Raw genomic sequence first — 24,988 nt, 5'->3', positions numbered from 1 at the left:
CAACTTTTGTCAATAATGCTACTCCCATCAGTAAACATGCATAGATAATTTTTTTTTACCTGTGACGCTTTGTCACGTCATGTTGTGGTTTTACTGATTATTTTTGAACATGTTTTCATCCACCATTTAAATCTCTATTGGTCTAATTTACTCTATACCACTGCACCAATTTGTGTCTACCTTGCATGTTGATGGCTCCTTAAAGATGTTTGCCTCTCGTTTGAAATGAATGACCTGAATGATATGCAGGTAATCAGTTTATTAACTACATGTACGATTTCCAAAACGTTTCTTACTGGGATAAAAGAGGAATATGTGGTAAAGCAAATTTCATAGGATTTCATTTTAGAAAACCCAACTCTTTATTTCTCTGTTAAATATTTGACAATATGTGTGCTCAGATCCAGTTTGTGTTAAACAAATACACTCGCAACTCAGTAAAGCAATTTTATTTTGTGGCCATATAGATAACAAAATAATCTCATGTAACAAATAATCATATAAATAGTCAAAATGCAGTAAATCAACTTTAGTGTATATCGGTTATTTTAGATCACAAGCCTCTAAAAAGAATACACAGATGGTCAGCTTAACAATATTAAGGGACAAAAACGTTACATCATTTTGATATTTTTAAAGAAGACATGATGTCTGTAAACAACATTTTCTTAAAAACCACTCATCGTTCAACAGTACAAAAGCCACCTAACATAGTTTATACTTTCTAGTTCTAGTCTCAAACTCATTAACATGATGCGTGTCTCTCAGGAGACTGCTATGCTGTACGCTGGGGCTGAACTCTCTTTGCCGACTTCTCCATTGTCAACCACGCTGGCCTTCTCCAGGACAGGCTCTTTGTACACCGAGTTCTGCTTCCCAGTCAGAGGAGTTCTGGTCATCATGAAGGAGCTTTCTCTAGCATATCGAGGTCTTCCTCTGCAGCACTCCCAGAACCTCTTCCCACACAGGTAGCAGATCTCGCAAAGAGAGAGGAAGATGCACACAAAGCTGGTTACCACCATGAAGATGGTGAATATTTTCTTCTCTGTGGGCCTAAAGAGAAAACATGATCAAAGATCAGACAGACAGTGTAAGATGAATTGATTGATTCATTGATTCCTTTAGCGAAATTAGCTTTACAAGTGGAGGTCAGGGGCCAAGTTCAGCCATTGAAATTCCAGCAACAATTTAGAAACTTTGGAGGTACCCTTACCTGGCAATGTAGCAGTCCACCACATTGGGACATGGCTCTTCGTTGCATTTCACCAACGGTGGGAAGAAAGTGGCCTCGTAGATGTAGAACAGCAGGAAGACAAACACAGCATCCACCGTTATCTTAAACAGCAGGCTAAAAAAGTAGGTCCACCAAAGACCCCCTCGCTTCTTCCCTGTGTCATCGTACAGAGGGGTACAGTTTCCCCCGTGCTTCAGTTGATGTTTGCGCTCACGTTCTTTTCGGTAGGACACGTGGAGCGTCACAAGAAGGGACGGGCAGGTGACAAAGATCAGCTGCAGAGCCCAGAGTCGGGTGTAGGAGATGGGGAAGTAGTGGTCGTAGCAGACATTGTGACAACCAGGCTGCCGGGTGTTGCAATCAAAGTCCTTTTGCTCGTCACCCCAGACCTTCTCGCAAGCCACCAGGAAGACCAAGAGCCGGAAGATGAAAACGATGGCGAGCCAGATGCGACCGAACGCTGTGGAGTATTTGTTCACCCCGCTGAGGAGGCCCTCAAGGAAGGCCCAGTTCATGGTGTTACTTCAGATGTTAGGTTGGACCACCTTGAAGAAAAAGAGGCCACAAATACCCGAAAATGTAGCACACACTCTGCTGAGTGCTCAAATACAGATGACTCGGACACAAACTGAACTGAGCAAATCAGGTACAGAGGCTCTTTCATATAGTACTACTTACTGCTGCCTTCTTGGCACAGGTTGAAGGGGAGGGAAGAAAACTGAACAAAGCAAACACAGACTCATTCTTCTGCTACAGTCACTAGTTGAGTTGGCAATAGCAAACACCTTGATTAACCATCAGGACAGAGACAGAGAGAGGCGGAGAGCTTGCTAGATACTTATTCACACATAAGCCAAGTGCTGTTTAAAATTGACTCTATGTTCAGTAAAAGACATTTAAAGAAATAGTTTGACATTTTGGGAAATACCCATATTTACATTCTTGTTGAGGGTTAGATAGATTGATCAATACCACTCTCATATTTGTCTGTTAAATATGAAGCTGCAGCCAGGGAAACACAGCTTAGCATAAAGACTGGAAGCAGGGTTAAACACCTAGCCTGGCTCAGTCCAAAGATAGGAAAAAAGATCAACCAATCTCTAAAGCTCTGTAAGATTTTGTTTGTGCAAACAATTGATATTAATTCCATCGTTACACAATACCGTCAAAAACTACTGGCTTTTTGAGGTCATTGATGCAGCTGCACAGCTCCATGTAGCACATATTACTACTATACTAATTTATTCTACTTTTTCTAAGATGGAGCAACGATAACTTCGGGGTCCAGTTTGCACTCTCAGAGTGCTGCTTCTCCATGAAGTTTTTTATACATCGTCCAGCATTGAGGGGGTCTGCGGCATGGCCCATCATCTCTAAAACAGATCATATCTGGAAAGACAATATATAAAACCACATCAGCCAGAATTAAGTATTCCCACAGGTTTGGACAATAGACTGTATATGGTTTGGCCTGTAGCTGTCTGTGTGAAGCTGGACAATCAAATCTAGGTATATTAGATTACCTAGCAGTTGATATTCACTCTCTCCAGCAAACAGGCTGTCTACGAGGTACAATAATACAATGATATATGAGGCTTCTGTGTCTTCAGCCTTGGAAAGAGGGAGGCCTAAGGTAACCTCCAGAGCCCTCAGAGCTAAACTTAAGAAATGTTGCCAAACTTTGGGGACAAAGAAAACATCAGACATGACACTATTCAAACACTGGAGCACTATAACATCACAAAACTCCAAACACTTGAACAGGTGCTGTACCGTTCACCTGGTCGAAACAGGTTGTATGCTCATCCCACTGTAGACTTCAGAGGCTAAGCAGAATGAATTCATTTTACTTTAAAAGGCTGGTTCTCTCACTTATCAACAATGATATTACCCGGCTTGATGTTAAAATAAAGGAGTACCCTTCAGGGAATGAAAAGCCACAAGCAGCTGCAGGGACAAGGAAAATGTGCCAAGGTTTTGGCTGGCACACAACAGAGCTGTCACTTTTTATAAAAGATTCGGACTACTGTTAGAACATGGGAAGAAAGCAAAGCCGGCCATATATTAGAGTAGCCTACATAGCACTCCAGTAGGCTGCATTCCTGAAGTCCATCCAATCCAGTGCCCCTGCTGCCCACTCTAGGTGATTGTTTTTCTCTTTGTCAACGCAAAATGGAGAAAGCTGGCAAGCGGCGCTGGGCGGAAAATGTGACATCAAATCATCTGAAAAGTAATGGGAGAAGGCATTTTCTATTCAACACCATAGATGGAAAAAATGTGAATGGGAAACGTTAGCTGCCATTGACAATTTCTGTATGTTTCTGTAATTGGAAATTCGACACCAACTTGATGCTGTGATTGGCCAGCTGTGTGGAGTTGAGAAATAAAGCCAAGTTTGGATTATTGTTGGATTATAGGTTTTGTCTGTGTACATGACTTACAAGATAGGGTAATACCAAGTGCACTTTTTGCAGTACTTTTTGCAAGTTAGACAGTGTGTGGAAGTCTTCCTTGCAAGCTCTTCTTCTCTAAAATATACAATTCAAGTGTCTTGTTCAAACAAGAAAGCTTCAAGACACAGACTGCCTCATTGTGCTGCATGTTGATTCTCAGTGGTTCCAGCAATACTAACAACCCTTTAAATTAGGAGTCCGCAGCTTTGAATGATTTGGATGGTTAATGGAAACAATTGTTTTTAGACAGCTACATTGATTTTGCTTCATGAGTAGTTTCATTACAATCAATCAATCAACAAGACATGTCCACTGCGTTTTGGTGAAAAGGAGACAATTGTGAGGGATTCCTGAGCAATCACACAGCATCTCATCCAATGTGGGGGCTATGGGATTTGTTTGGTCCAAAAAACAGACTGCTAGATTGGAAAACTGAAGGTATTTTGTTGTTGTTTTTTCCATTATTATTAATATTATTGTCATCATTATAATTATTGTTTTTGTGCCCTTGTCTTATAATTCTTCAGTAAATGCCTGCAAATGAGAAAGGCAGCTTATAGCGTGTCTGCAGACAAACGCCCTTATGTTGGGTGGTGCTGCGTCAAGGTGGACAGATTTAGTGACAAGTTGTTCTAGAGCTAAACAAAATAAAGGGACAAACAATTTAATTGTTGGGAAAAAAAATAGTCCCCCCTAATGCGCCGTAAAATAGAGACACATATGGGCATTGTTTGTATTTTAATTTCCAAATGATTTTGTTAAATATAGCCTTGGCTTTCATTTGACTTTTCACCACTTTCACCAGTGTTTAAATTTAGCTTTGGTATTTTTTGTAGGTACAGTAAAACCGGAAATCAAAATTATAATTCCTGCCAGCTTGACTGTGGTATCGGGCGAGGGGTCATAAATTGAAAGAGACTCCCCACATTTGCATACACTATTTCCCCACTGCATAGCTGTAAGACAATATGACCCTGCACCGTTCAACCTCTGCTCATTAAGCCACCGTCCGCTCCGGAACAAGGAGTTCATTTCTTTAGTGGGGTCGGGTGGACCGCCACTTTCTACAGTTTCCACTATCTTCGCTCTCCGTCCATCCGGCTGCTGCTATCTCTCCACGGCAACGGGAGGTAAGAGCGAGGTGCTCCGCGGTGGGACAATCCGGCGCTAGCTCTCAGCTAACTTAGCTAGCTAGCGAGCTAGCAACTGGCTGCGTCCCAGCCGCTCGACTTATCACACCAAATGTTTGTTTGAAGCCTCGTATGACCGTAAAGGTTTCGTACATAGCAGCCCATCTGAAATGCTGTCAACGTAATCTCCAAAGTGCAAGTTTTAGATAAGTTATTAGCCAAGACCGACTGTAGTGTCTAGTTGACAAGACTCAATAGGAATGTTTCCTTCGTCCTTCAAAATAAAACCTCAATTTGTGCACATGGGTTATTTATTTCAGAAACGGGAGGATAAAGAAGTAAAATTAATGTTATTTAATTAGCTTGTTGGAATAACTGTTTAACATTGACTGTTAAACATATGGCAAAGTACGTATAACATTTAGCCTAGTATACACCTCTATGCATTTAGGGACTGTGTGGTGGCTCCAGCTCACCTTCTGTAACGATAAGACTTCAAGTCAGTGACTTTCTATCTGTAGGTGAATTCATATTCATATTTGAGGCAAGGAGAGGACATTTTTAGTTTATGTTACTATTATTAGTGAAGCCATACAACTTAAAAAAAAATGTGGCACTGTTTGTAGGATGCCGCGACATGCGTTTATTCTGAAGGTTACACTGCCATACTTCCGCTTTCTGTTTGTGTACTGGCTACCTTGACACAACAAGGTAGCAAAGCGGCCATCGATGGGAGGCTGGCGCTCAGGGGAGCCAACCAGAGTTGACCGTGTTAGCTTAGCAAACAGCCTGTTAGCGAGTCATCTGCTGTTGTAAGTTTGCCAACATGCTAATAGAGGCAGCGTAACCGCAACACACTGCAGCAAGTATCCTGTCTGACTCTGTAGAGGTCCAGCCGAGCTGAACTCCGCGGAGCCATGCGACAGTGGTGTGTCCCCGCTGCGACCCCTCGCACCGAACCACTCCCGGGGCGCCTGTCTGTGTCGCCCCCTCCATCAGGTAAGACCTCGGTGACCGGACACGGCTTAACTTAGTTTTTAAGCCAGGCTTGCTGCTTAGTTCTGAATCTTTTAGTTTTGCACAGAATACTAGTATGGTTTAAAAAAAATTTATTTACTGAATCTCTGATAGGCGCCAGTCTGTCCTGTAAAAACACACCGTTTGAAACCAAACTCCTTGGGGGAAAATATCAGGCAACTTTGTCCAGTTTATCAACAAAAGTTACACACGTGACAGTATTGGACTTGAGGCATCTTAAAAATCGTCGTGCCTTTCTGGTAAATTCGGCATAATCCCATTTAACAGGATCTTAAAAGGATCTTTAAAGGTAGTTTGGCTCTGCTTGTTATTAGTTCACCTCTGTATATTGTGGTGGACGTACTGATGTGTAAAACCTTTCTTTGCAGAGTTGAAGAGTGGCGTCAAAAGATTTGTAAGATATATGTTGTCCCCGCTGCCAACCTTTTTAAGTAAACACGGCCATGTCATTTTGCTAGAAATTTTCAAAAGAGTTTATTGTGATCTTCACACAGTAGTCTGAACAGTTTAATGGAGAATGCTATGGCAAGGCTTCCTATGATCCTGCACAGGACAGGCAGGTATAGAAAGTGAAAGAATGGATTGGTGGATATGACTAGGCTGAGTGGACTTGATGTTAGGTTATGTATGCCTGGGTGATCTTACTTTAATTCCTCCCTGGACAAATAGAGCAAGGTTAGCCCCTAAGTGCCTGTGCCAAGTGTTTGAAAAGGTGCCAGAGTTTTGAATGACCCAAGGGTTCCTTAGAGGAGAATGCAGTCTGTTTTTGCAGTCTTGCACTTACTCTGTTATTTGGTATTAACATAACTAAAATCGTTTAGTCAGATTTGCATTTAAAGTGTATTCAAGATAAATGAACCCCAACAGAGGACGTGTAGTGTTTGAATTCAGCTGTGCGTGTGTTTTTATTTCATTTTTTCATTGTTTTTATCTATTAATAATCCTTTTAGCATTTATCAGTTTGTCTGCAGGTTCTGAAAAAGTTTGTGACATATTATCTAAATTTAAGGGCTATCAAAGGTGCTGAGTAGAGATAAATATAGCTGTCCTGGGTAACACTTTGTGAAGTCTAGGGGTGCTGATTATGTTGTGAGAAATCAACCTAAGCATGCAGACCTTTGGTGTATTAATAGGGCTACAGTTGGTTCATATTCACTTACAAAATTGGTCTTGTATTTCATGCAAAATGCCAGTCTCAAATTCTCTTTCATAAAACGCACACCCCCACATTGTGTGTGCAGATGCCAGAATGGAGTGCTGTGAGGTGGAGCCACGCTACACCATCGAACAGATCGACCTGCTGCAGCGCCTGCGTCTCTCCGGCATGACCAAACCTCAGATCATCCACGCTTTGGAGTCCCTGGAGAGGCTTGACCCGGACCACCGCCCGTCTCACTGTGACTCTCACCCCGCCCCGTCCAACAACACCCCAACCACAGCCGCTCCAGCCCCGTCCTCATCTTCATCCTCCTCTTCCTCTTCACTCTCACTAGCCTCTGCTACCACGCAGACCTCCGGTCTGGACGGCGCCGCTCTGTCCCCCAGCAATAGCTACGAGGCTTCGCCTCCGCCCCTCTACCCCCCCAGTGTGGTGGTCCAGCGGTCATTCAGCTACGACATGATGGGAGAGGAAGAGTGGGACCTGGAGGAGAAGGTGGAGGAGTACATGCGGTGAGCAGGGAGGGTGGTGGAGCTTAGTGTTATCAGAGAGCTGGGTGAGGATGAGTTGGAAAGGGAGACCAAAAGAATGGCAAAGACAAAGAGAGACTATTATAACATCAGATAATGACAGCTACTGTCCCCAGAGATGCAGGCTTGTTCTTCAGAATTTTAGTGGAGTTAATTCAGGTCAGGTGTTTAGGGATGGCTGAGAAAAGAGAAGCACCAGTGAATAAGGTTAGTCAGAGCATAGGCTGGTCTGTTAACTACAGTGTAACAGTTCTATTGCCATGATGGGATTGTGTTGCTTTTACAGGAGAGACAGCAACCTGGTGAAAGAAGAGATCAAAACCTTCCTCAACAATCGCAGGATCTCTCAGGCAATCGTGGGCCAAGTTACAGGTACTTTGCTGCTTTGTCTGTGATGCTCATACCAAAGTTATTACAGCTTATTAAACAGCCAGAGGGTACATATCACATGCCAGAAGTGGGCAGTTATAAATAGAGAATCTCATGATTGGTTTGAATTTGATCCTTCATGTCACAATTTAATTCAAACAAGATACAACATTGATTCTTGATTCAATACGTAGAAAATGGGTGATTTTCAGGACCTTACTCCTGTGCCAAACCATTCACTTGTGTCCACTAAATTGCAATATGAAATAAAACTGGCTGTGATGAAGTTCATACTCTGAGCAAACAGACAAAAGCAAGTGGAAAGTATGTGGGAAGATGCAACTTAATTAAAAATTTTACACTGCAGAAATATGTTCCAGTCTTCTGCACATATGAAAATAATGAAGTGAATGTGTAATTTACTGACCAACACCAGCTGAGTGTCTAGATTCTTCTGTAGAAACAGATGTTTGTAGGGGATATAGACTCAGCCGCGCTCCCCAGAGACACCCGTCGTTCTCTGCAGTGCTTTACAGGCACGGTCATTTTCTTCATCTCATCAGAGTTGGCTGAAGTTTAGTAAAATGGTTCAGTGCGTGTTGGTTGCTGGGAGTTCAGTGCTTCACCTCGCTGACGATAGCCTCCGGCTGATGGCAGATCGCAGAATACTTCACCCCCGTCTTGCTAAGCCCGTTATGGAATTCAAAATACCTCCAAAAGAAGGATGTACAAGAATCAATTTTTGTAATTTGTAAATCCATTCAGAATTGTGGCCAACAATTTTGATAATTGATTTATTGTTCAAGTCATCTTTAGGCAAAAGTGCCTTGCCAATCACACATTTGCTGCTTCCAGCTTCTCAAAAGTGACAATTTGCTGATTTTCTCAGTTTTTATATCATTTTATATTGAAAGTCTCTCTTGAACAACAGCAATTTTAAAATGTCACATTGGGTTCTGGAAACTGACAGATGAAACAATAATAATAAAAATATTATTTTTATAACACAAGTGATACAACGTGCCACATTATACAACGCATGGTACAGTGTTTAGTACAACAACCCAACCACCCTGTTATTTAGTGAATTGGATATAAAGCATGTTACAGGGCTTTTGGGTAGAGCTATAACTCTACAAGGCTGGACCCCAGTAAAAGTATTCAAATCGCATGTCTGTAATTAAAGTATTCATATTGGGATGGCTTCATTAGCTTAATAGGAGTATTTCAGAGCTGGCCCGCAGCCGATCTCAGTAGTACAGATGCTATTGGTGCACCATGAAATGAATCAATGTCTTTAATGTGTTAAGTTAACAAGCCTTGCCTCTGGCACACAGGCATCAGCCAGAGTTACATCTCGCAGTGGTTGCTGCAGCAAGGCCTGGAGATGAGCGACTCCAAGCGCAGAGCTTTCTACCGCTGGTACCTGCTGGAGAGAAATAACCCAGGTGAGACCCGGGGGCAGGTTGAGGATTGTAGGGGCTAAGACAGGAAATACAAGGGCTGTGTTTTAGATCCAGTTTTGAAGGTGACTGTTCCAGAGCAGAGGAGCATTACAGACCATTACAGGGATGACTGATGTTGGACACAGGAAGACTAATTATGAGAATGTGCAGATCAGCGGCCCGAGGGTGAATGTCAGGTCGATGATAATAGATTATAGATTAGAGAATGCATGAAGGAAGGCTTGTATAAAACAAGAGATAATAATGTGCGTGTTATGTGAATGTGACCCACTGCTTGCTAACCTTCCCCTTTGCATCTGTTCTCCTCCATCCTCCTGCATGGTAAACTGGCACACCTCTTAATTCCTCACTCTAACTCCACCCTGGTCCTCGAGGGCTGCGAGGTCAAGGAAGGACACGAGACAAATCTATAATTTCAGAGGAAAGACAAATGATAAAGGTAGTCCTGTCACAGGAGATGCTAATCAATAATATTAAGGCTTCTGGTTTGGAAATGAAACGTTTGTCTGTACAGGCTAGAGTAACAGCCTGGCTTGGTGCTGACCTCTCCATGTCCTAGGATACAGGGATACAGATATTAAAACAATTGGTTGGTTTGTGTCAGACAGCAGCATTCACAGTAAATCATGTCAAAAAGTTCACATTTCTGCTTTGATCAGTTTTTTTATGAAACAAACAAAGCCGTCGATGGACCATCTGCTGACCCTGCTGTCTCCCTTCATCTTAATCCTTTATTTTTCCCCCCACCCACCCAAGCTTTGCCTTAGCCCCTGTGTAGTTCTCAGCCCTGTTGCTGGAGGTACTCTGGTGCTGGTTTTCATTCCTACATGGCTAACAAACAGGTTATTAACAGTGATACTAACAATAACTAATTTCCTCAGTGGCCACAACGCTTTGCTTCTAATATAGGCTCCTACTGACCTGCCAACATCAATCTAAAAATGTAGCAGTGTTAATTTGCGGATACAATGGAATAAATTGTAAAGCAGTCATTTGTTTTTAAATTTATTATGACTGAAAACTGCCAGGCATGTCTACAGGAGTGTGTCAGGTAAACCAGTTAACTCTGGTGTCAATAATGGAATCCCTGGCTGAGGGCCTGCCTGACCATTGGTTTTGTCCTGACTGAAGGGCTGAGGTGGAGTGAAAGCCAGCACAGCGTGAGTCCCATGTCCAGGGCCAGGGGAGGGGACAGAGACGGGACGGTAGCAGGGGCAAGTGGCAGCCTCCCCAACCCAAACACCAACCTCAACCCCAACCCAGTGTGGAGCAGGCAGAGAGAGCTGCTGATGCACTTGCTGCCGTGGTACACTGCCGCTGCTGCAGCCGCCCAGGCCCAGCCAGGTAACCGCGCCCTCCCTGCCCCGGCCTGAGCAGCGTGCCACAGGAGACGCCTGCACATCAGCTGGCCAGCATGCCATTTACCCCATATCTACTTTGTCAGCCTGCGAGGCATTTCAGCAGCCTGAAATGGCAGAGCTAAACTAGAGGATTGTTCCCATCCATGCTATTGAAATCCTTCTGTGACTTTGCCACAGTATCATTAGATTGTCGCACCAGCTAGGTTCAGATGTAGCTTAGTTTGAATGTATAGTAATGGTTGGCTGTAAAACTTACTAAAAACCAGGTGCACCATACAACAGGTTATCTGCAGGTCTTAGAATGTTTTAAAAAGTCTTAAATGACTTTCTTTCTTTTGTTTTTCTGTATCCAGATGCAGATGTTATACACATAAACTAAAAGTAGGACTGTTGCGACACTGAACTGTGCCTCCAGGAAGCTGTTGCATCCTTTTCCTGTGGAGTTTCAGTCACCAGCATCAAACCTGTTGCAAACACCGTCACTCCTCATCACCTCATGGTGAACAAATGTTGATGATTTAAATTAGCTCATCATTAGGAATATTCGTATATACTGCTGGGAAGTATTGAAAAATAATGTGATATGAGAATAAATCATTCTAGGCCATATCATCCCTGCCAGTTTTCCACCATACCTTCATGCTTTGGTATGACTGTGTATTCAGTTGTATTGAATGTGGTATTTAAAAAAGCTAAGATAGGCTGTCTGTGTCAGAAGCATTGTTTGTTATATGTGTTGAAATTCTCTTTACATCAATCAATAAATCAGATACTCTGACATGAAAATGAAAACATATCTGGTATCTGGCTGTCGCAGAACCGTAATAAGCACAGCCAATCATTTCATTCAGTCTGAATAAAGGGATGGGGTGTGATTTTTATTTTTTGTTGTTGTTGCAAACTACTCTCTTGCTAGTTTCTCCAATGTGCCCTACCCAGCTTTAAATTTAACTTAATGAACTCTGCTGACCCCCTGATACAAGTTAGTTACACTGTGGAGTTAAGGCAGAACTTAAATGTCCTGCTCCCCAACAGATGTAAGCCAGTCCTTAATAACTGTTACCATGGCGTTGTTAATAGAGCCAGAGGATCATTTTCTATGACCGACTGCAGCCATTTATATTAATGATGAAACAGACATGAATGCTTCGTATTGTGTTGCACAGTTACTTGGAATAGACGATGACACAAGTGTGATTTTTATGCTGCATTCACTTGAAGTGGGAATTGCCACTGGCACCATGTGGTTGATTCTAACTGTTAAGGAGTTTTAAGTAGACGTTTCGGCCAAGATTGTAGTTTATCACAGACTTTTGCTAATGTTTTTATTATTAATGTCCATATTTATGTGTGATACAGCCATCTCCACATTAGTAAATAAAAGTACAACAGAAACGATTGACAGTGTTTTGAATACTGGCAACCTAACAGCTGCTGCGCGATCACTGTCTTTGTTTACATAAACTCTCAACAGTTAATGTGTTGCATGTGTTTGCCTTTTCAGGGGCCACCCTCTCAATGCGGTCTTTAGTGAAAGAGGAACCTGATTGGAGGACAGGGATCATGGCTGGCGACAGAGCAGGGATGGTGGGCGGGCCTCTGAGGCTGCGTAGAGGAAGCAGGTTCACCTGGAGGAAGGAGTGCCAATCGATCATGGAGAGGTGAGCAAGTGTTTGGTGCTGCATGGAGAACCGAAGTAAAACCAGAAGCTAACGTTACAGCCCATTGACCAAAAGGAAGGAACAAGTGATTTATTAATAAGTGATTTTATTGAAAAACTTCATATAATCATTTAAATTATTTGGTTTTATGGGTCATGTTCTCAGGTGGAGCTATTGAACGTTTGTGTTCAGTAAGGTAAAAATGAAAACCTTATTTCCTGACATGTCTGCGGCGTAAACAAACTCACTCTGGCTTTGTAGTCACTGTATAATCAGTCTGTTTTCTTCCTCTCTGGAAGTTTTGACAGCGTCTTTCCCGGCGCACTGTCCTGATTACGTCACAGCGTCATCACATCAGCGTGATGCCTCAACTGCAGTTACAAATGACAGAAATCCCCAAAATGCAACGCTTGCCAGAAAACAGTTTACCATGAGGACACCCGCCTGAGTTTTGTCAAGAGATGGAGGCTGAACAAATTTTTTACGGACCACCTCTATGCAGGAAAAAAACTCTGATCACCATCCGGTTTATTATGCTGTTTTTCATTAGGTGTATTAGTCATTTAGTCAATTCTCTGTAACATATTTGTCCCAGACAATCTTCTCAGTAACTCCGAAGGATGCAGAGAAAGAAGAGTAGGCATTCCTCTACAGACCTACCTGCTGTGTGCAATTGATTTCTCTATTACATAGTTGCTGTAAGTATAGGGTGCAGTCTGGGCACTCACAGTAATAAGACCACACAGGCCCTCAGACAACACTCACCAGCAGTGCCCCCGGATTACGCAATTCTACTGCAGTGCTGATCCTTATGAGCTAGTTTAGACCCAAGGACGATACAGCAGAGGTGAAGATGATGTGGAGTGTGTGTGTGTGTGTGGGTGTGTGTGTGGGAGACAGAGTGGATAGGGCAGCTCAGAGGGTGAGAGGAAGAGAGGGCTGGAAGATATTGATCCCTGTGTGTTTTGTAATGTGAGATAAGGATTCTTTTTCGGCCTTGGAGGGATGTAAAGAAGCTAGATATGAGTGATGGAAAAGTTACCTGGATATATACATCTGAGTTTTTTCCAAACAATCTTTACATTTATAAGCCTAGGAAAATAAGTGAATCCCCTTTAATGTATCCATTAATCTATTCCTTTACAGTGAGGCCCTCTCCTGGTGTTCTTCCAGTGTATAAATATTGTCCTTACTCGAAGGGCGTAACTAGCACGGCTTCTAGTAAGTGTGTAGTCTGTGATGCAATGTGATTTGACTGTTTCCAATGCAGTGGGTATTTGTCTCTTCCAGTTTCTTCATGGAGAACCAGTACCCAGATGAAGGGAAGCGAGAGGAGATCGCCAACGCCTGTAACTCTGTCATTCAGAAACCAGGTGCTAAGAGGCTTTTGTAACTGTAAAGACATTTTGAAAAGCTGCACAAAGACATTTCAGACAGGAACAGGCCTCGATACCTGTCTGTCTCCACTCTTGCTTAAAATGTCATTTTGCATACTTTTTTAATTTCAATTTGTTGTGAAAAGATTAATTGATTAATCTAATTAATTTAATGATTGATCATTTATCAAAAAATCTGTTGTTTCCAGCTTCTTAAACAGACTTGCTACGATTTCTTTACTTCATATCATTCTAAATGATACTTTTCTGGGTTTTGCATGTGACCTGGGACTTTTGGATTTTATTTTTTTTTTATTTTTAGGGGGTGTTTAATTGATGGGAGACATATATGCAGCCTTAATATGAATAGTATTTTATTACAAAATAGATTATTTTATCAACCACTTATTTAACGTGAAGCACATTAAAACACATACAGTATATACATGTAAAAGTGTTTCTCTGTCAAGCAGAGAAGTCTGCATAAGTAAAGGGGGTGTATCAGCGTGGAAAATTCACCATTCGATACTGTGTTACCGTCGGTAGAGAAGGCTCAGTGGAACAAATTGTGCACATGCAGTACTTTTGCGTATCAATTTTTTAATTAGAGTTAGAGAAAACAAGTATTTGTTTTTGCTTTAGTGTAACTGGAAACATCAGACAACCAGCTTCACAATTTCTATATAAAGTCTACATTCATTTGTATTTAGATAAGTCAGAACATTCACTAGCATCTGTTTTTGCAATGTCTCAACTGATACTTTAATATCATCTTTTTTTGAGTGGTTTATTTCACCTTTTAAAGCTGCACCAGGCATTTGTTTAGTGTCAGAATAAATCTATTATCATAAATGATTATAAGATGTTTCTAAAACTAAAAAGTTACTTATATTAACTTTATGACAAATTTGGTCCTGCAGGACAGGATCCTATCTCCAATGAGATCCTGTAGTTTTGCCACATTTGCCGGCACTCTAAGTGGGGGATGTTGTGTATTTCATCACCCAGGTTGTAAGCTATCTGAATTTGAGCGTGTGACAGCATTGAAGGTGTACAACTGGTTTGCCAATCGTCGGAAGGAGATGAAGAGGAGAGCAAATATCGGTGAGGACCTGATAACTTGCATATTGTCGCTGTCCATGCTTCTCCAAAACATCAACTTTTCAAGTTGCTTAGAAAAAAGCCTTGTTTTCTGCTTTGCGACCTGTAACACCCCGTGGACTTTTAAATGATTTATTTAGAAGTAGGAGATTTTGTTTACACCACAAAGGAAGACAAAAAAAATAGTATTGTAAAAATACATATATGTTTCCAGTTTTTCCATCTCTTACCTAAACTTTTCTGACACAACTAGAAGCTGCCATTTTGGAAAGCCATGGAATCGAGGTGCCAAGTCCAAGCTGCCACTCAAATGGTGAGGAGGGAGAGATGCAAGAGTTTGCTGATCAGGTGACTCACCGATTCTCAGATCAAGTAAGTCAACTTGGGGCTGCTTCACTAGTTGCTTAAGAAAAAAGAAAACAGACAACTATTAGTAGGACTCCTTGGATGTGTTAATTGTAGTTGAAAACTCCCCAATTAAGTGACTTTGGCACTTACAATCACACACATTCAGATGGCTATAGTATCTCAAATACAAACACTGTCCTTCAAACTTGCCAGTGTCTGGGGTTTAAAGGGAAATATAATATTCAACATTATTGTTATAAAATGTTTCATGTATCTTTCTCACAGCGGAAAATACAAGTGTAACAGTGACTGCTCAGTTCTATTTAGGCGTACTGATAGGCCATGCCAGTGAGACAACATGCACAACACCAGGGCCCTAACCCTGGCATTGGTACACACAAATAGAATACATCCATAATAAATGTCATCAGTTAGCTGTTGACGGTCGGGTGAAGGTGTGCTGAAAAGTGTCTGCCAGTGTTGTCACTGGCATCATGTCATGTTGTGTGTCAGCCAAGTCAGAGGCAGGTGATCATAAGAGGCTGTTTGATTCACTGACTACAAATTGAGAAATAGCAGGGAGTCTGGATCAGCAGCAGAAACATGAGCCATCTCTTGGCTGGTCACATCAGGCACGGAGGACATTAACATAGTGTGTAAAGCCTTGCACGCAGCCTCACTAGCCTCAAAGGTAAATTCCGGTATCTTCCAACCTGGCGTATAAATGTGGCCATTGTGTGTGACTCTATGGTTTGTGCTAATTTTCACTTTGCCACCTCTGTTGTAGACATTCAGGAAAACAAGGTAAGCAGGATTTTTAAAGTAAGCACAGAGTATCCTCTCAAACAGCCATAATGACTAACTCCATCAATTGGTGCAAGCTCCCTACTGACATCAGAACAGCAGAAACCACACATCTTCCATCGCAGACTGAAAACTCTGTTCCGACTGCACCTTGACCGACCCGTTAAAAAAAACAAACGAGTGTAGCACATGAGGCAGTTCAGCACAATTGACAAAGCTGATGTAAGTTGCTTTAGATAAAAGTGTCAGGTAAATAGTTGTGCTAGGCTTGCCATAGCTTACAGCTAGTTCAATTCTAACACACTTGCTAGCAAAACAGAGACAACATGCCGTAAGAAAGAGCAGCAGTTATCTTGGGTCTAATGCATTAATAATGCCAAACTATAACAAACAATAGTTAATAGTTTATTTCTGTTGACCATTTTTATAATTGCATCTGTATTAATGTATATTGTCTGCTACATAGCAAAAGGGAGTTACAAACTCAATTTAACTCTATAACCTGGCCAAGGAGGAACATAAGCGTGTATTAGGTAGCGAGTTTAGGTAGATGGGTGCAGACCCAGTAGTCGCTCTGTATGCAGGCATTAGTGACTTGAATTTGAATCGGGAGGCCATGGGGGGCCAGTGGAGGCTGGTGAGTTATGAAAGTCAGCTTCACACATGTAAACAAACCAACACGGATGGATTTGCAGGGCGGTTAGGTCAGCCTTGATGTAGATCCTTGTGCAGTTAGTCATAACTACAGAGGCTACTCTTTGTACTTTAAAACATGTTTAGTTGGACAGCTGTAGGAGGCTAGCACAAGTCGCCCCAATATACACTGTTTTACAAAAGTTCTCGTTTCCTCGGATTTCTAAAATGGAGCCGGTGAACGCAAAGTTTGCACGACCCATAGAGCCACAGTAACGACATTCATGGAAAATACGCCAGGTTGAAATAAACCAGAATTTTTCTTTAACAGGCTGACCTGTCTGAAATCACTACTGCTGGAGGGGACATTAAGGACTGATGAATCCAAGCTGCTACACAGGCAAGAAAGGGCCCACTTTATACTGACATGGCATATAATCAAGTGGATACCAAGTGTGACTCCACATCTTTTGCTTATACATCCATACTTTTCCTCAGGAAGAGACATCCCTCAGGATTGTTGACCAACAAGACCCCTCCTCTTTGGCCACTACAGAGATTGCAGCCCTGCCAAGCCCCACCCCTCAGGTCCTGGATCAGAAAGAGGAGGACTCAAAAAGGGAGACTGTGGATGAAGAGTGACCAAAGCTGGTGGAGTTTGGATCATGATATGTGAATTTTAATCAGATGAAATAGGAAAAGAATAAGTGTCTCCTCCTCCACCCATGTAGGGCCTTCGGGGCCTATGGCACCCAAAAATCAAAGGGAGATATGCGCTGAAACACGCTGAGGTGCCTCTGATGGTAAGGAGGCCACTGTATTTATCAACAGTAATCCTGCTTATATTAACGGCAATATACAGTATATATATATATATATAAATATATATATCAATATATAGTGCATTCCAAGATGGTATTAAAAAGCCTAAATTCCTTAGAGGGAGAATTATGTAACGGATACCTCGCCCATTTTAAGCTAAGCCTTTAGTTTTTTCTTTGCTTCATGCCTTTTTTAAGCCTTTTCAAAGACTGGTTGTTTGATGGACTGTGGTGACATGAACACGCTGAGCCTGCAGGTCAGGTGTATTTGGGTGTGGGGATAAAGTATGGTATCAAAGATATAGTGGTGATTCGAATGCCCTCTGCTCGCTTGAATGTGTTGGACTCTATCTGGTTCGTAAGACTCTAACCTCAATCGGTCGATTGATTAAATCAGTCGATCAATCAATGAGTGCTGTTGCTATTAAATCCGTAAAGCCCTGAGGGACAACTTTAATCTCAGGTAACAAAAAATGGTGGATCAAGACTGAAGAGTTGTCTCAACATATGCTTTGTTTTCTTCAGCTTTATTTTCTTCATCTTTAACGGTGTTTAACCAAAACAGGAAGTGTTATTTATACCTTTTTATATTAGCAAAACAAGCCTAGGACAATATATCATAGTATCTCTTTGTCATCTGTCTTCTTTGTTATACTGAATGCTGCTGTGATCATTTTTGTAGTCTATCCTCATTTCAGAATCTCTCAATCCTCAACTCAGCCAGTGAAGCTAGACTAGTTACATTAGTCTACTCAGATTATTTTATTTTTAACGTTTGAAAGAACGCTAAAACCAATGTGATCAAAAATCATAATGCGTTGGCCTACATGCTACAAGCACCTTCTCTTTTCCCTATTGGAATAAGCTAAAGCTTAAGCTCATTTAAGTTTGTGTGACTGCAAAGCTGCACTTCAAAGTGGATCTCACTATAATTGACAGAGGGGAGCAGTGCAGACTGTACCTGCATTTGGGCCTAGACATGTACATAACCCAGAGAATATACACATCTGTGGGTGCTTTCCTTCAAATTACATTAGCACTATATAGAAACTGTTATTTGTCAAACTTGATATATGAATAGCTGACCTAAACTCTGCATTACTTAGCCCCCTATATTTACTGGCCCAAGGCCTTGGGAGTTACTCCCTAAATGTTCATGAAATGGACAAAGATGCTTGTTCTCAAATGCCCCCCTCCCAACAGGGTGCTACCATGTTACCTCCTAATGCCAAAGCTATGCCAAGGTAGAGATGAGCTATGCTTACAGGAACAGGAAATGACACTGTCACAACACTATAGATATACAATACATAGATGTTTATTTGCAAAGTACAACACTAGCCAACTCTAGCTTACCTCAGAATAACTCATGTCATGAATGTGTTACACGCTAACTGTCAAACTTGACAGCAGCCATTATTGTGACTGTTTATGATATGGACAGTGTTATGTAGCATTTATGATGGTGGGGTTTGCCCTGGATCATTAATGTATACTCACCTCAGACAGCTCTCTAGTCTGGCTTTGGACAAGAACCCCAAAGCTGCACGCTGTTTCTGATCATTATGCTCCTCTATCTGCTTTTATCTGACAACAAGAAAATAATAACAACAATAAAATTGCAAAAAAAACAATGGCTGTGATATGTCTTGAGTTATTTTGAATGATTTAAGGTTTGGGAGAGGAACATTCAGCTGGTGTCGAGATAATAAAACTTGCCAATTAGAGCTGAATTATTCAATTAATAAATTATCAGCAATATGTTTATAATAATAATCAGTATTTCAATTAATGCTAGACCAAAGTATTGAGTAGTGAAAGCTTCGGTGCTTTCTAATGTATTCGCTGCTGCTAATACTTCCAGTGTTGTATGATTATCTGGTGGAGCAGGAGATCAGGGTCACTGAATATGATGTCAGAGAGGTAGCTGAACAACATGGTGACCAAGTATGTACCTAGAAGGTATGGCTAATAGTACATGCCACCGAAATGTTCTACTACATATTGACTAAATTACTAGGTAACAAGTGATGAAAGGATTGAATGGGGTATACATGGAGGGATGTCTTATTTCAATATATGCTTTTTCTGTAATAATATAACTACAAGATCAAAGTTGCTGTAATTTGCCCTAGTTTCAACTAAATTTCTTCTTAACAGAAGATGGCAGTATTGTCACTCATCTATAAGGCAAGAATAAAAGTGGTGCACCCTGAAAGATCTGTTCAGTCATAGTGGTGGCCATGGCCTCAGCTTGTATGTATGTGTGATATTCAGGCCAGTGCTGCAGGCTGAACGGGAACAAGATGTTGAGCTGAAAGAAGAGACGGTATCAAAGGTGGGAGTAAAGGTCATGGCAAATGTGAAATGTTTATTAGAATGAATAGCACATTTCAGAAAATATCTGCATGTTTCCAGTTTTGTGGTGTTGTAGCCTGAATATTCCATCAACAGCTTCAAGTTCTTACAAGTTGCTGTCTCACAGTCCCTGTCACTAAAAAGTAACTTCAAGCTGTGTCTGCATGATTTCCACCACCAGACATACCATTGTATATTATGCTGTTGTTGTGTAACAAGAAGTTATTACACAACAGCATTTACTGGTGGTGATGTAGTGAAATCTCCCAGTGATGGAGATTACCTTGCCCTTGAGAACAGCGGACACTTTAAATCTTCCCAGAACCATGGCTCCTCAAAGTCTGTCTTCTGCTAGACTGTAGACATATGGGTTCCCTCTAAATCATTGGTTCTCAATGTGCGGTCCGGGGACCAACAGGGGTCCTTGAGGAGGTTTCAGGATAAAGGGAAATCATTTATTTTTTACTATACTTCCATCTAAACAGTAACACATTGACAAAATGTTAAAACTATTTACACTTACACAATACACTTTTTATAATAAAACGTTTGAGTATCGCTGTTTTAAATCATGGCATGGGAATATGACTTTTAAAAGTGAATTAACTTAATGGAAATAATGTATTTTTCAATTTATGTTTTTCCGTTGTCTCCACGTCTTTTAGCTACATACATTTTTCTCCACACTAGTTAAGGTAATGTTATGTATGTTGATTTGTGTCTCTTCTCATGTTTAGCATAAACCTACTACTGCAGGCCTAAAGGTTTTGTGGTTTTTTTGGTTCACAAGTCAGGCACAACAGGAGTTTGTCTTTAGCATTTAGTGGCATAGTAAATTCATCTGCTGAGGTGCTAGCTATGAAAAACTAAGCAAAACTGTCATCACAAAGCCTTATTTATTTGCATTCATTAATCTGATTCACAATAATCATTTAAAAATTCACATTTACGAGAGAAAAACTTAGATATTCCCTGAGACTAAAGTAGTAACTAAAGGGTTTTCATTAGTTGTCAGTTATAATCATCAAAATTAAAAGAAATGAACACCTGAAATATATTAGTCTGTGTGGAATGAATGTATACATTATACAAGTTTCACTTTTTGAATGGAATTACTGAAATAAATCAACTTTTTGATGATATTTGATGATAATTATATGACCAGCACCTGTATATTCATTCAATCATTCATTCATTCAATCATCATCAAATAAATTCAAATGGTAATGAAATGAAAGTTTACACACCCTCCCAAACCGTATGCTTTTACAATGATTTCTCTGGTGTCTTTATTCAATTCAAGTGAGATAAACATGATTTTGTAGATGTTCAGTTAAATTTAAATATCTGATGGACTGATCATCTCCTTGTTGAAAATGTTTGTGTTCATGTATAGTAATATTAAAACATGTCATCATATATTAAGCTCTGGGTTGACACCGAGCTCTAAAAAAAGCGCACATGCGCAATAGAGTTGTTCCATGTAGGAGTTAGAAACCATCAATAGAAACAGTAGATGAAAAACTTCTCTTTCCAGATCATCAGCGATGCACGAAAAGAAGAATATTTCTTCTGCTCTGTGACCACTTCTCCTACAAAGTCTGTATGATTGAAAGAAAACTGCCTTCTGAAGGTGATCTAGCTGTAACAGATATCTGTTGCACTGAATAAAGCCCTCAGTATGATTCATTCTGTGGTGCTTCCAGTCTTCACACTGAGATCATGTTAAACCCTTGATCTCTGATGGATCCTCAGAGCTGTTAGATATGTTGGAGCATGGGCTGATAAAAAAAGACCTCTTCTGGGTTTTACAAAGTTATCCAGATAACTCCGGTTCCTGGAGGAGAAGCTGTTTGGAAGCATTTTATCCGAGACACCTGCAATGAATTCAGTGGTTGAGACGCTTCGTGTTAACCCAACATCACTAAGGGTAAAGGATATCACGGAACACTGGATCATGTTACATTTAGTCAGTCCATTTTATTGAATTCAAGCACTTACCTCCGGTGTCTTTATATAACAGACTACTGTAGGTCACTTTCTTTCCAAGTCAGAATCTTGTACTTTTTCCCACATGATGAAAATGGCAGTAGCTCAGGTGGTGGAACAGGTCGTCCATTCATTTCAGGGTTAGTTTTTCTTTTTTTTATCCCTTGCTCCTTCTATCAGCATGAAGACCGCTGAACCTCAGGCCAGCATGGCGCAGTTCAATCAAAAACTGGCTCCCATCAACACAAATAGGCGGCGGTATAGATGTAAACAGACCTGGATCAAAAGTGGAGAAGGGATTTACTGGGTCCCATCAGTTGCCGACTCCTAAGAAGGATGAAGGGTGAGTTGGACTCCCACCTCAGTGTCGCCTGCGGCGCTGCCATCCCTGCCAGATGCAAAGATCCTCCCTCAAGGCTACAAAGAAAAACTGACTGTTTCCAGAGGGACTGTCAGTCCTGCTGCACACACGGCTGACAAACCTAATCAGAGTCACTGTCATCATACCACCTTAGCCTCTTAGCAATCACCTTCCGGTATCTCTCCCCCCTCCTATTTACAAGGTACACTTATTTGTCATTGTACAACGGGGTTATTTAATGAGATGAATTTCGTAGTTCCTTTTATGCTACTTACAAAGCGTGTATCAAAAAATTATGTACAATAATAAAACTATTTTGCATAGTGCAGCGCTGAGGATGAATTTACGAGTCTCACAGCCTGGCAAAGCAGCTGCTCAGTAGCCTGGTGGTGCGGCAGCAGATTCTTCTGTATCTCTTGCTAGACAGCAAGGTCAACAGGCTGTAGCTGTCCTTTAGTATCCTTTGGTCTCTGCGCTGGCAACTTACCACACCAATATCACTGATGCTGTCCTGCCCCACTACTGTACATCCCATGCCAGTTGGTGTTGCTCCTCTTGAAAAAGTTGACAAGAACTTGGCACAGGAATTTGGCCTACTTTAGCTTCCTCAAGAAATACAGGCGTTTTTGAGCTTTCTTCACCAGCGTGGAAATGTGATATGACCATGTCAGGTTCTCTGTGATGCTGATTCCCAGGAACCTGAAACTGTTCACCTGCTTCCTTCACCTGTGTGCGAAAGCTGTGGAGGGCAGTGGAGATGGCATCCTCTGTGGCTCTTTTGGTTCTGAAAGCAAACTGGAGGGTCCAGGCTGACTGTGATGTTGGTCTTTATGTGCTGAAGAACCAGTTTCTAAAAGCACTTCATCAGAATAACGGTAAGTGCTGGTAGTCGTTCAGACTAGACACTGCAGACGTTTTAGGTACAGCAATGATGGTGGCTGTCTTGAAGCAGTTGGGAACCCTCTCCTGACAGTGAGATGTTGAAAATGTCAGTAATAACATCAAATAGCTGATTGGCACAGGTTTTTAGTACACGGCGAGGGATGTTATCAGGCCCAGCAGCTTTACTCATATTCAGCAGAACTCCTCACATCTGCAGAGGACCGGCTCCTTTGGAGGTGGAGTAGACTTTCCAGCTGACTCTTTGTTGACGAGATCAAAGCGAGCAGAAAAGGTGTTAAGTTCATCTGTTAATGTGGTCTTATGAGGACGCTCTTGCTTTTGTAGCCTGTGGTGTTTTTGATGGCCTTGGTAAGTGTATGTCATAACTAATCAGTCATGCACAGGAATGTCCTCACCTTCATCATCACTACAGACAGCCTTGTCCTCAGGTTTATCATCATCAAGAATGGGAAGGGAATCGCCACCCCTTCTTCATCATGGGAGATTTAGATCTGTTGGATGCCTTCGTCGTCGTCAGTGATCCAGATCAGCTCAGGGATCCCATTGGCTGCAGGACGTTCTATGATGTAGGCGACACCTGCAGGAAGAAGTTACAGAGTTAGAGAAAACGTACTTCTCATTAAATGTATAATCTGTGACTACATAAGCAATAATCAAAGTTAAACTTAGAAAAAAAGTATTTATTCATAAAAGTATGAAGCTTAAAACAACAGACTAAAATAATATCGCATCCACTTCAATATGTCTAGAACAGCACAGACAAAACACAACGCGCGCACACACACACAGATATCTCTCATGTCAGATAACCAGTAATGTTCTTAATGTGACAGAAAATGTGTTCATGCAAGACCACGTTACTTAGCTCCTCTTTGGATCTGATTCAGTAGTAATGTCTCTCTCTCTTTTTCCTTAACTCACCACAATCAAATGTCTCCAATTCAAATAGTCAGCAACACAAAACTAAAATCGCAACAGTTTGGAAGGTTATTACAACATTTTCAGCCGACAGGAGCTGCAGATCAGCTGCAGCACTCATGTCTGTGTCGCCTGAGCGTTGGAGGAACAGGATTTTTAACGTGCTTTATTATCTGCTAGCCTACATTCAGTGCTGACGGACCAGTAGCAGAAAAACAACAACATGCTTGATTTAAAGGCAGTAGCCTCTACTCGATCATTCAGAAATTCACCTTTTGGTGGAAACGCAGTGAGTTCCTCCAAAGGTTCGTAGTTCCTTTGGTCTAAACGCAGCTTAAGGTATATAGACTACTGTAAACATAAGCTACATAGAGTCTGACTAAATTCACTAGATGATTAATAAACATTTTTGGAAAAGTGATTAACTGAGAGATGTAGATGTTTTAATTTGAAGAGAGTTACATCCATTTGAAAATGCCAGGGCGGTAATTATTAATCCTGAATGCAACTATTCACATCAACTGTCCACATCCATATGTGAAGCTGAAAAGAGCCTTTGAGAGGCAGATATGGAAGAAGTACACACATTTTGGCTTTAGACTGAAAAGGCTACAGACACGTCACGTTTCACTAGCCTCAAAGAGCAGGGTAGTCAGGATTCATACAATATAATGAAAGGTGTGAGAACAAATAACTAACATTATTGTGGTATGTACACACAGATGAGAACATTATCTAACATTATATTATGCCAGTGTTTGAGCAGAGTTGTGTTGTCACCACAAGCTCCACTGAGCTGTTCTCACAGAATACTGGGTCATTTAAGATATTTCCCATTTTTTTAAATTGAATTCAACACCAAAACAAGTAGTAAAAAGTACAACTGCCAGAGAACTAGACCCAGCTGTGCCTTCAGCTCCACTGACTCACATCACCTAATGAACCTCCTGAACAGGATGAGGCCAACATAAAGAT

At 41.3% G+C, this 24,988-nt stretch overlaps 2 protein-coding genes across 7 annotated transcripts; one reads left to right on the top strand and one right to left on the bottom strand.

Annotated features, from left to right (window-relative positions):
• Positions 1-434: 434 nt before the first annotated feature.
• Positions 435-4,455, bottom strand: LOC119907288 (gap junction beta-4 protein-like). The gene is made up of 2 exons (XM_038725051.1): positions 1,214-4,455; positions 435-1,053 (listed from the first exon to the last, which is right to left on the bottom strand). The coding sequence occupies exons 1-2, from the start codon at positions 1,747-1,749 to the stop codon at positions 765-767; spliced, it is 825 nt and encodes a 274-aa protein (XP_038580979.1). The 5' UTR covers positions 1,750-4,455; the 3' UTR covers positions 435-764.
• Positions 4,456-4,623: 168 nt separating this feature from the next.
• On the top strand, positions 4,624-19,118 carry zgc:91944 (uncharacterized protein LOC436941 homolog). 6 transcript variants are annotated; one of them, XM_038725048.1, is made up of 12 exons: positions 4,626-4,817; positions 5,705-5,816; positions 7,097-7,526; positions 7,831-7,916; positions 9,251-9,361; positions 10,511-10,723; positions 12,245-12,401; positions 13,692-13,774; positions 14,786-14,881; positions 15,135-15,250; positions 16,995-17,063; positions 17,162-17,295. In XM_038725048.1, exons 2-11 carry the CDS (start codon positions 5,735-5,737, stop codon positions 17,040-17,042), a joined length of 1,422 nt encoding a protein of 473 aa, XP_038580976.1. In that variant the 5' UTR covers positions 4,626-4,817; positions 5,705-5,734; the 3' UTR covers positions 17,043-17,063; positions 17,162-17,295. The 6 variants fall into 6 exon arrangements, with proteins under 6 accessions (XP_038580978.1, XP_038580976.1, XP_038580974.1 ...); XM_038725047.1 differs by having other exon boundaries at positions 4,628-4,817; positions 15,132-15,250; XM_038725046.1 differs by lacking the exon at positions 16,995-17,063 and having other exon boundaries at positions 17,162-19,118.
• The last annotated feature ends 5,870 nt before the right edge of the window (positions 19,119-24,988 follow it).

This window comes from Micropterus salmoides, unplaced genomic scaffold, assembly GCF_014851395.1.
Source record: "Micropterus salmoides isolate LMB-PRFRI ecotype aquatic unplaced genomic scaffold, ASM1485139v1 Ms_hic_scaffold_17, whole genome shotgun sequence".
NCBI classification, from domain to species: domain Eukaryota; kingdom Metazoa; phylum Chordata; class Actinopteri; order Centrarchiformes; family Centrarchidae; genus Micropterus; species Micropterus salmoides.
Note: the sequence above shows the minus strand (reverse complement) of the source record. Positions and strands in the feature narration are given on the sequence as shown.